At 37.6% G+C, this 12,956-nt stretch overlaps 1 protein-coding gene across 1 annotated transcript in view; it reads right to left on the bottom strand.

Moving 5' to 3' along the window:
- LOC133984485 (gamma-aminobutyric acid receptor subunit gamma-3) overlaps positions 1 to 5,665 on the bottom strand; it is a 53,921-nt gene extending 48,256 nt beyond the window's left edge. The window contains exons 1-2 of the mRNA XM_062423831.1: positions 5,613 to 5,665; positions 5,225 to 5,370 (exon numbers count right to left, since the gene is read on the bottom strand). Coding sequence (XP_062279815.1) covers positions 5,225 to 5,370; positions 5,613 to 5,665 — 199 coding nt within the window. The remainder of the gene's footprint in view (positions 1 to 5,224; positions 5,371 to 5,612) is intronic.
- Between the last annotated feature and the right edge of the window lie 7,291 nt (positions 5,666 to 12,956).

The following is a 12,956-nucleotide window of genomic DNA, read 5'->3' as shown; positions in this document are numbered from 1 at the left end:
AGCAAAAGATTCAGTTATCATATGTATACTGACCTCTTAACAAAAACAAGAATGCCATCAAAATAATGTAATATTAACTGGAGGATAAAGGGAATTTTGAAGATAGACAGTGCAGTATTGCTAAATATATCACAGACATGATGACAATCACAACAATAAATGTCAAAAGTCAGACAAGCTGCATGAGATAAGAAGGATGGTGGTCACACATTGAAGCTGATATAACAATCATGTGACCTGAGGCAGTGCATCCTGTCAAGACTGTGACTCTGAAACACAACAGGCTTTTGAAATTGTAAGTGTCAGCTGGACGTCTGTGTGACCTGCTGGTATGTTTGCTGCTATGTTTCAGTTTCTCCTGTGAATGAAATCTGCCCTTCAGCTCCACTCTAAGTTCTTATTGTGGCTGGAAACAGAAGCAGAGCCTCGTTGAAAGGAACTGATGGGGAACACTGGTTCAATGTGACCAACAAACAACACATTCTCCAATCATCTCATATATAATCATCTCAGTATATTACACAACTTTTCACATCTCTCACGTCTGCTCAATGTTACAACCTCCAAAAGTAATTTATATTCATGAGGATATGCTAATGAGTCGTATCTTAACCTTTGTTACTGTAGGTCAGCAAGTAAGTGAAACAAACAACTAGAAATGTAATTATATAAATCACAACTTTATAAAAACTGTATACCTATTAGCCCTTAGATGCATAGGTGAAAACATTGACCCCGCTCAGTTTTCTTTTGACAAAATATTTCCATTTTAGAGAGATACACCCTTTCTATGCAAGTTTAATAATTTGATGATTGGGATATGTAACATACTGTTCATCATTTTACAATTGTATGTATGTATATATATATATATACAGTATATAGCTGCCTATCAGGCTTTTTAAGAGCAGAGACAGAGATCTCTATAAGGTACCCATATGAATTCAAGCTGGCCATGAGAACAGCTAAACTACAAGTCAAAAACAGCAGGGGGGTCTGGCAGGGTGTACAGATGATTACAGGGTAAAAGAACAAACTGACAGCTCAGAATGAGGACCCCCCATTCCCAGCTAAGTTGAATGAATTCTATTGCAGATTTGATTTGCAGTCAGATGAACAACTCAAAATCCTCCTTTAGTGGTGAAAGAGCACAAGTATAAAGCCCTGCTCCACAGACAAATTAGCAGGACGGCAACAGGGCCAGACCATGTGTCCGCATTCACTTTAAGGTACTGCGGCTGTCTTTTCACAGATAGCTTTAACTGGTCTCTCAGGCTATGCAAAGTCCCTGCAGGTTTTGAATCAGCTTTTGTCATCCCTTTACCAAAGAAATCTAAAGCCAAGTGTACACCATAGGACTTTTCAAACCTTTTTAGAATCCTGTCCAAAGAGAGCAGTCATGCTGCTGCCACAGCTCTACCAATTTTTCCTCCCGCTGAGTGCTTTTTGGCTTTCAAGCCATTGTTGTTTATTGTTGTCAATGTCAACTCATTCGTTGGCTGTTGCGTCACTGCATGTCCCACAGACTCCCCGACAAAATCAAAACAGTTTGAAATAATCCTTTGGTCAGACAAATTCCAGATGGACCGGGACAGATAATAATCCTGTCATTGAGCATCTCGCACTACAGGACTGTTAAAGCTGACAGACTCAGGATTTTTTTCAAGATTAAACTGGAAAATGAGTCTCGGTGTTGTCTGGGACTGAAAATCGGGGCAAAAGTCCTTAAGTGTACACTTGGCTTAAAGTTCTGTTGCTCTGAATCTAAGGTGTTTAAGCAACTGGTCTGTAACCATTTATATAATGTTGACATGACATGTTTTAGTTTGTCTATTGGGCTAACAGGTCTGTAGAGGTATGTTGCTGTGTCTCTGTGTCTACACAGTATCATGCAGCACCTGGAGGCCCCCACCACCTATCTTTACACTATCTCTCTATTCAAAGCAAGAAATCTCTGTACGTCTGTTTGTACTTTTCATATCTCAAGAACCATTCACCTGATCTACTCCATATCTGGCAGGTGTATTACTGGGGACTCAAGGAAGTACAGTGTTGAGTATGAAGTTCTTTGGATGAGCTGTTCTTGAGAACTATATGTAAATACCAACATTGATTTACTTCTTCTTCTACCCGTGAGGTCAATGAGCAGGAATATGGACAACACCACTCTGCCATTGCAATCCACATTGTGGTTAGAGATGGGATTAAACCCATAATGTAAATAACTAAGGTCTAAAAGACTCAAGCTCTATGATTGAACTGTCTAAAGTGGTTGAATCTTGGTATGTACGTTTGAGATTTACTCCAGGACGTTTCATACATGTTCTGAATGGGCACTGCAGTTTATATCACTAAAAAGCAAGGATATCTGTCTGTCCTTTGCATATAAACATTCATCCAATCGACTTGGACATTCCACATCTGTATTGCTGGGGCCCCAAGGAGGTGAAGTGTCAAATTTGGTGCAATTTGGACACACGACATGTTTAATTAACTTTGAATAAACAAGCGAACAGCAAGCTGCTCAGCTCTCTGTCGGATTGCAGTGGGGGCTGTTTGATACAAAAAACCATCACATCACAGCGGGGTGGAGCTTCTGGGCTCTGACAGGCTAAGCGGGACAAAGGCAGCGCCCCGCTCATTTAAACTGTGTGAGAAAGAAGAACGAGCACACATGGTAGGGAAAAAAAGACAGTTGCAGCTGTTTAGTCTCACTGGTGAAGTTTCTGTCAGGGTGTAGAATTAAGGTTAATTGATATATTTGTGAATTGATAAAGACATACGCGGCTCTTGAGAAATAACAAGCAACAAGATCTGTTCTTAGCAGGCACATTTTGAACAGGCACTGCACTAGTATGATAAACATAGGGTTTTGGGAATGAATCCGTCTCTATACAACTGGATTTGATATTTTCTGAATGATATGAATCAACTGTTAAAAGTAGGTAATGTCCTCTAGGCCTATGACCCTCAACCATGAGGACCCTCAGGGTATTCTCTCACCTGTGCTGTACTCACTATACTATACAATATTGTGTATCCCATTCTGGACCTGTGCAGATTATTACATTTGCAGATGACACAAGAGTGGCAGGCATGATAAGGAACAGTCATGAATCAGCATACAGGGCTGAGGTGGGGCCCTACCGAAGTGGTGCAAAGCAAGGCAAACAACCTGGTTTTAAATATTGCAAGGACAAAAGAAATGATCATTGAGTTCTGGAGGGGTAAGGACCTTCTCCCTTCAGTGGTCATCAATGAGCAGATAGTGGAGAGGGTGGACACCTTTAAATTCCTTGGTACCACTATATACCACACTTTGAAGTGGGAGGTTAATATCAGCCACATAATTAATAAGGTCCACCAGAGGCTTGACTTTCTTGGCCAGCTTTAAAAGTTTGGTGTGACTAGGGAGGCGAGGCTGAACTTTTACAACGCTATTAGAGAGAGAGAGTGTCCTCACCTCTTTAGTCACAGTGTGGTAAAGCAATACAGCCGCCCTTGAGAGGGGACAGTTGGAAAAGTGTGGCATGCACAGCGTCTAAGATCATTAGCTGTGACCTTCCCTCTGTCTCCTCCATATATGCCACACATATCAGACGCAAGGTGCAGAAGGTGATTGCTGACCTTCTCACCCTGCTAGTTCCCACTTCAAACCCCTCCTCTCAGGGAAGGAGACTCCAGAGTCTTAAGTGTAGCACATCTCACCTCAGGAACAGCACACACCATGAGGCTGTTCGATACTCTGATGCATAAACAACTGTAGCATTGGCCAACAAGCACTTTAAAAGTAGGTACAGTAGGTAGATGCACAAACCAACAAGCACTTTAAAATTGATTTTTTTTTTTTGCCCCCAAGAAGACATGGTGCATGAATCATTATATTATGTATGTTTGAATGTCTAAATGTGATAACTGTTTTTGCTGTTCTGGTTTAATCTACCTTATCTAATTAATTTATGTTTGTTTTTAAGAGCTGTCCTTCAACTGTGTTGACATGGCAATTAAATGTTGAAGTGAATATTAAACAATAGATAAGATATTCCTTTATTAGTCCCACAATGTGGAAATTTGTGCCATTCAAAAGTCTTTCATTTGTATTTTTTTATATGCAGTGTTGTCATAGCTGCTAGATACACAGCTGAAAGTCTTACAAGCGCTGGATGGGAGATCAGTAATTAGTATTAGAAGACTACCCATAGTACCAACAGATGACCACAGCGTTTCCTCGAGGAGCTCACTGAGAAGCTTGTAACATCACTAACTGGAAGCCAGTCCATTGAGACACAGGGGAGGTGTTAGGTGACAAAAAACACATCCAACAGGAGGGAAGCAAACAGAGTCTGGTTAAAGGACTGTCAGATCAGCCCAAGTTAAAATGACTGTAAAGTAAGAAATCATGTAAAAGGTGATATACCAGTGTGCAATGATAAAAGCCAGGAGCAGGTTTGTCTGGAATGCATTTTTCTTACTCTTCTGTTTTTAAAGTGTGCATGTATCAAATACAAATAATTATTTTATGCAGAATTTTAATGAGTCATTAATTAATTCTGTATTAATTAATTATCCTGTATATTCATTATTTTTTTTAAACAAAAACTAGATTAAATTGTACCCACTTATGGAAGAGGGTTGGCTCGACATATGCCTCTGAGGGTTAAACATGTTATAGATATAAAATCACTTCACCTGAAAAAAACAATGAGCTGTCAAAAAGGGGTTACAGCTTTACACAACCACATGACAAAGAGCTCAGTAATGTTCCTGGAAGCCTTACTTCCAAAAATGGGGGAGCAGATTTATATGATGCCTGACCTTGTGAAGTATTAGAACCGTACCCATAGTGCCAAATAACTGTTATTATAAGATATCTTAATGCATTATAAACACTTACAGCAACTCTTACATTGCAGTTTAAAGCCTAAAGGGTGTTATGCAGGTTTTGACATGCATCATATTATCTAATCAGCCTTTTTATGAAGTGATACTCATCTAATGATTAGGTGTTGGTTTAATTGGCTGGCAGACACTATTCGCTCATTTATTAGATTATAATAGCAAATGAATCTGCTGGTGTCACAAGTCAGTTCAAATCATAAATGATCATATACATGAGCATTAACCAGCTGACTTACATATGATGGATTTACAGTGTGCAGCTGGGCTTATTCACCATCTCTGATGATATATGACAGTGACTGACACAAAAGTGACTTATTATTACCTCCGATACCCGGCCGCAGTTTCTTATCATATTCTTTCAGCAAATTGTTGAGTATTTCCGTGGCGTCGGTCTCCAGTGATTTCGGAGCCAGCATTTGGTTCACAGTGACATCCTCATAGTCCTCTTCGTACTCGATTGTTAGAGAGCTGTAAAGGTAAAAAATGAAAGCAGGTGGTAGAAGACAGAAGAGGTACTGACACAGACTCTAAAACAAAGGGATGCCAGATTTGTGCAGACATGCAACTAAACATAATGAACTTGAAACTTCAAAGTTTTCTTCAGCAAACAGCTGGTCACATTACCGCAGTGAGCATTACGTTTATCTGATCAAGCAACATCTCCAACACATGTTATCACTTTATAGAGCTGTTTTAAATGCGAAACTTACCACGTATGAAAAACTGACAGGAGTAAAACATAAGCCAATAATTTGGATGACATGTTTTTTTTGTTTTTTTGTTGAAGGATGACAACAGAGGACGGTGCGTATCGGTGTCTGGACACGGTGGTCACAGCTGCTCAGAGGAGAAAGCGAGTGAAAAGCACTTCATAGTTCTTAATCCAAAAGAAATGTTAGTCATTGTTCAGATCAAAAATCCTCTGTCACGGGCGTTTTGCAGACGGTGGAGCAGCTTCTCACTTGTACGTATAAGGGGTTGCAGTTGGATCCTTGATTGCGGACACTGCTGGTCTTACGCAGGTGCGCACACTCTGAATGCATCCCCTGAAAGCCCCCCAATTCATCAAAAACTCCTCTATGGGTAAGTCTGCGTCAAATTCCCCAAAATGAATGTTATACAAGCATAAACAGACTTTGTAAATACTTTTTCTATTTCTTTTTTACTAATTTTTTGGAATTTGTGCCAAATAAAGATACAACATGCCTGACACAAACATGTAAATAAAAACAAAAAGATTGAGACTAGAAGACTTTGGGACAATAGTTTAATAATGTAGCCTATATACTAGTAGACAAGTAATTCATTTCTACTTCAAACTCCAAAGATATATACTTCTGATATAAATGACATGCTAATTATCAGTATTTGCCAATAAATAAAGGATACAAAGAAAAAGGTAATTGGCAAATATCCAATTGTTTCTCTTCTTCCTTTTCTTTTTTTTTGTTGATGCACCAGTTTGACCATTCATGCTGTCTCCTCTTTTCAGCTTTTGTTAGCTGCCTCATTTTAATTTTAAAAGCTTCGCCTATCAAAATGTTACAAGAGCTCATTTATAGCTGCTAAATGCTGCTAATTGACATGCAACCTATTATCTAGCCACCTTTGTGGAGGTGTTTGCAATTGTAATTGTCAGTCCTCTGCTTCCTGTGCCTAGAAATGGGGAGCACAATCAGAGTGGAGATTTATTAAAGGGTAAACTCATTCTGCTGTACTCCTGCGATTTAGTATATGAAGTATGTTGGGGCACTCACAAGAGATGGATTTCTAAAAAACAGTCAAAATTGAAGCAGATATTCTGACTTTTAGTATAAGTCAAGCTACAAAAACACTGAATCCTATCTCCTATTATGCACCTGTATAGCACCTGTCGTTAGACCCTCCCTGACCCCTAAAGACCCCAACACATCCAGTACACACAGCCAACATTATACCACTATTTTCACAGGCTGAGCAGCATTTCTCATCACACAAAAAAACTGAATTTAATTGGTTGACTGCTAAATTTGGATAAAAGTTGTCTTATTTTCAGAAATGTGCTCCACAGAGAAATAAAGATTGTGTTGAAATGCAGCTATTCTCGTGAATGGCAAGATGAAACGGCAAGTCTCAGCAGCCTCCATCAGGGGTCACTCAGAGGTTTTTTCTTGGGAGAATGATGCGACTGCCGCTCGGCCCTTCTTGGCTATCATTTCAAATAAACGGACAACTCTGGGGGAAACACTGGCTGAGCTTTAGTGCACTGAGATCGAAAGGGACGGCAGTAATTTCTCCCCCTCGTCTTCTCACAATGACACAGATTCTTGAAGGGTAGAATTTAAGTGCTGAGGTAATCCCCAAATGACATTCAAATCCCACAGTGTCTCACAAATTGTGTTCTGATGGTGCAGAACTATGTGAATCATGTCACAAAGTCCACAAAGGTTTTTGAAAACTGGCAGAAAAATAGCATTAAACCCCCAAATACTGAACGTGGTATGTGAAATAGTCTCCTCTCATTAATTCTCTGTTGTCTCATTGCTTTGCACTCTGAGGGCAAACTTACAGCTCCTTTAAGAGACTTGCACGGCTGTTCAGTACAGAGCTGCAGGCAATGGATGGGCTCGATAGACTTTTTATACAGTTTAACAGACAGTGTGACCCCTCTGACATCGACCCTTTATGCAGTGCCGGTGCTGTAGCTGGCTGCTGTCATCCTCTGCTGGTTAAAAAGAGAAATGCAGACAGTGTAGTGTTACTGTCAACAGTTCTTACTCCACAGATAGAAGAGGGAGGGGAGCAGAGCAGCTGGATAAGTCCATACATACATTATCCACATGAATCAACTGCTTGGTTAAGTGGTCTTAACTGACCCATATGAGGTGATTAAGAACATCTACATCTTTTTTTTCTTTTTTTTAAACTTATACATTAGGCTTGAACTTTTATATACGAGGAAGTAATTTGCCTTTTTTTCGGTGCCATTACCTTAACTTTTAGTATAATCAGGCCCACATATTTTAAATGAGTTGAAATGTTGTGCATATTAATTCTCTTCAGAGCTAAATGGAAAACTGGTATGATTCAGCCAAGTCATTATGATAGATGATGGCATGCTTTCTGTCCGACACATTTATTCACACGACTATTCTTACTTTAGCAAATGGATGGATTTTAAATATGTTTTCCTATGAGTGCGTTAAGCACAGTAAGCACTGTAAAACTATAATAGTACAGTATAATTCAGGCATTTTTGTGTTGATTGTGTGTCTTTGCATGCCAGTATATTTATATGAATGCCAAAGGGAAAATAAACATATGTCACCACATGTTAAGTTGTGTGACATGAAAAAACATTAAAATATTTGCAGATTAAAAATTAATTAATTTTAGAGTATTATTGGTCATTATAATGAAGAAGGGGGTCAAAGGACAGTGACACTTCCATAATAGCTGTAACAGCCACTTGGTCCCATCCATGTGCCTTGGTGCTGCTTTTTATTCTTAATCATCTTTTTAAAAAGATACTACAGTATAAGCACATAGTGTTTTATAATAGTTTTGTCTCAGTTTTTACAACAGACTGACAATATGCTAAATTCTTACCTTTTAAAGATAAATGTATTGTTTACATGTCAAGCTCAAAATCACATGGACAGTCATCAGAATAAACACATCATTGTTAATTACTCCACCAGTACTGTCATCTAGTATATGTCTTTCTGGTGCATTCCAGCATTACTCTATTCATTAATGTGTAATGTTGATACAGAACACAATTACAATCATCATTTTGTCTTGTGTACTGTAACGTCAGACTCTAGTTTTGCATTAACTGCACATTTATCTTGCATAAATGACAATTGCAAACATCGACGTGATGAGAATTAATAAATATTACTGTTGACAGCAATTATGGATAATCACCATGTTAATCTGAAATGCAATAATGATTAAAATTCAGTGACAAATACAAACAATGTTGTGATTATCTGATAAACTGTGTGATTAATTACCTATTCTGATATCTGAGATTTGTTCTTTTTTCGGTGCTATGTGAGATTTGAATCCAAAGTCTGTAAAGTGTAATATAAGTGTAATATTTTGTGTTGCGTGTGTCGAATTTAAACTGAAAACCGAGCCAAATCTATTTTTTAAAAATGCTAGAAATGACATGAAAGTGTGAAAGCTAAGAGACCTAAATTAAATCATTTAACCAGCGGGAGACATTTGCTGGCATGCAGCAGTAAAATCTATTCATTCTATTTCACAATTTTTCTGCTGACCTTTTAAAGGTCATCTTTATGAACTGTCAGTGCACTAAGATTACAGATCTGCATGGTGCATGTTTTAATGATTAATTGATGGTGACACAGTGTGCATTAATTGCCAATGGAGTGGAACTGTATTGTGTTGATAAGATTAAAGGTCACACAGATAATCTCAGAACATGATAAAATGTGTAAAAATACTGGGGGTAAAAAGACACCCCAGTATCTCAAACAGAAAACTTCACAAAACCCCAATATGGTTGTGTTTGTTATTGAAGCATGAGTGAAGTGAAGTGAAGCTGGCTTGTCATTATCACTTATAGACTTTGGACTTGGAAACAATTTAGAAGAGAAACTAAGGCTGAATGATTTCCATCAAATGTTCAAACAACTGCTTTAATCTCCCCTCTGTAGTCTTGTTTTTGAGTAATGTCCTTTCTTGTTTTGGACTTCGCTTTTATGATGCTTGCCTTGATTTAGTATTTTTTTATATTTCACTCTCACTTTATTTCTTTGCTGTCAAATCTGTGCTTTCATCCTACACACATGAAAGTGCAAACACCATGAGGAATATGTGGTGTGATGAAAAATGAAATTAACTACTCAGAATATTGTGTAATATCTCCCTAAAATCAATATGGAGCTATAACCAACAAAAGAGTTTGATTCTTGTATTTTGATGCAAGTGGCTGAGACTCAATATATTTCAGGGCAAGATAAGGATGGTTAAATGCAAAAAACTGATACAACATACCCAATTTACATTTTACAATGTTACAGCTCTCTGTGCCATTGCAGAGGAGACAGCCTCTGTGGATTCACACTTGTATCTCTAGTAATAGTGAGAGTGCTTGCTCAGCAATCCAGAAATCAATCGAATCGCATCACTGAGCAGTGAGGTACACACATGGGCTACAGATATTTTGTATAGTGATAAAGTAGCTGCTATATATGTTTGAACATCGGGTACAGCGAGTGTCCTTTCGTCTCTACTGACTAAGCAGTTTTTCAGGCATTTCATAGATAGGACCCATAATGAAAAGAATCTTATATAACAGCTGCATACATACAAGTTTTTTTACTCTGAAGACTTTCCCAGTTCATCCACTGGGCCAGCATCACCACAACATTTACTCACATGGTGTATTCTTTCTTTCGCTCCTGTCTCCTAGGAAAGCAATACAACACACATGCAGCATTTAGAAAAATAGTACAAAGCATATACAACCAACCATATACACAAACGTGCTGCAAAGACAGAAATCATAGCCAAATATACAAATGTGCTTTCAACATTTCTGTAATTGCTTGTATTTTCAGTTTTTTGTATTTTCTCACTTTGCCGATTTTTATTGTAAATGGTGCTGCAATTTATTCAATATGTCACCAGCTATTTTTATTTTTTAATAATTCACAGCAAAAATAACTGAACTGCTACTTTTTTCTTTGGCTTGATGCGTAAATGTGTGTATAAAGGTCAGCAAGCAAGAGTTTTCATAGTTTCGTGATGCTTCAGCAGCATATACTGTAGCCCATCTTTGCTTCTCAAGCTATATACTATGATTGATGTCATTTGGTGCCATCAGTGACAGCTTAATTTGGTGCAGAGTATGGGCCTGCTGAATGGAAAAAGCAACTTAAATGGAGCTAAATCCTTGACAAACAGATGTGAGCCAGATGTTACTGCCACAGAGACCCCCAAGATGGATTTAACAGTCCACCAACTGTAGAGGCTGCATGATCTGGATGTGCATGTGTATAATCAAAGCAGAAACAGCACGTGCGGACTGTTGTTCCATCAAGCAAGATTAAGCCAGTGTTTTATCACGTCCACAGCATAAATGTATCCTAATATGTACTGCAGACTCATGTAGTGTCATACGGTGTCTCTCTCTGGAATCTCACAGGAGAGAAAAGGGATGGAATATGAAAATCCCCGATCAGTGTCAATGATGATTTGACAGCTATAACATGACACTCCATGTCATAACTGTCATGCCATGACTGACGCTGATAAAGGCTTTTCACGTTTCATTATCATTGAGCTTTTTGAACACTAACAGCAGACAGTTGGAGTCAGTGAAGCTTTATTTGGAATTAGGTATGCATAACAATTAAGAAAAAAGAAATGGACATAAAAGAAAAAGAAAATAGTGGCCAAGACATCAGTCATCAAATTTTAAAAAAATAAAATAAAATATAAATATACCAAAAATAAATAAATACATAAATAAAAATAAAATGTATTGTCCAGGTGAACTGTGCTTCCAAAGAAGGAAGGGCTGTGCTCAAATTAATCAAGATATAGCCATAATACACATAATATCCAAAAAATAATCAACCTAATAATAACTAATCTTGATTACATAAAAAGACATCAAAATTCGAAGGTCAAATGATCACATAATATTATAAACAGAAGTCATTATTCATGTGAGCATTATTTATTGCTTCAGATATTTGCATTTAAAGAACAGCCTGTACCTAAAATGCACTTAAATGTTACAATACAATACAACTGGTGTGCTCCATTAACGTATTAAATAGTGACGGGCCACACAGAAGGCATAAAGTCACATGGATAGATCACGTTCATATTTAAACTCTTCATCCTTTAGCCAAAGAGACAAGAGGCTAAAAATGTCATGGGTTTTATTTTGCGAGAGCTGTGAAGACTGCAAACCTACTGTATTAGTGCATGCAGTATCATGTAAAAAGCTTTATGTGGTTTTATGGTGACCTCAAAAGTGCTTTAATTTAGGATTTTTACATTGAATTAAAAGTTTTACTTTTGGAGAAATATGCTTTTTGTATTCTAAATATGAGTCTACAGCCAGAGGACAGTTAGCTTAGCTTATCTTATTTTAGCTTCATTTTTTTTTTTTTTTTTTTTTACAGAAATATGTACAAAAGCCGAAGACTTTAAATAAAGTTGTAGTGCTAGGGGAGTTTATGTACTGACTAAATTAACACACTCAGAATTCAGACATTAATAAAAATGTGTTTTGAACATTTGAAAGTGAAGTCTGCTGGATGGCAGGTACATTTACTTACAGCTAGTTATGCTAACCTAAGCTAAGGTTCTACTGGCTGTAGCTTCATATTTAGCGTACAGTATCGCTTTTCTCATCTAGCTAACTCTCAGCAACAAAACAGATAAGTGCATTTCCCACATTGAATAATCTACCAGCTATTTCATGACAGATTTATATCAATAATTCAAGTTTTGAAAAATTTTAAATTTGTAAATGCAACACTGTTTAAAAATGCTAAGGGCCCAAATGCGACAACCTGGTCATTGTGACTTTTTGCCTCTGTTATAAGCCTAATAACCTGATAAACTCAAGTCTGACATTTCTTAATTACAGCACTTACTTAAAATCATGACAAAAAGTGATCCTGCTCAAAGCATTCAAATGTTTATCAAGAACATTTGCAAGTTATCATCCAAGCGTATAGAAACGACAAACTTATCTAAAAAACAAATTTTAAAAAAGCATCATATATTCTGTCAAAACTGCTAAAAGCTCAAGCTATTCTGCTCATTTCCCAATATCCAGTCAATGAAGCACTAGACTAGAGTAACACTGTGTTGCTGTATATGCATAACATAGAAGCTAACCTTACTGGCTTAGTGGTCTAAAAGCAGGGCATATATACACGTTTCTTAAACTATGATCATACATACATACATACATACATACATACATACATACATACAGACATACTGGATTTTCAACATGGTAACCTGGAAACAGAGGCTGCCACAATTCACTTTAGCTTGAAATCTGTCCCCATGTA

This window comes from Scomber scombrus, chromosome 8, assembly GCF_963691925.1.
Source record: "Scomber scombrus chromosome 8, fScoSco1.1, whole genome shotgun sequence".
NCBI lineage: Eukaryota > Metazoa > Chordata > Actinopteri > Scombriformes > Scombridae > Scomber > Scomber scombrus.
This window is presented reverse-complemented; position numbering and strand designations above follow the sequence as displayed.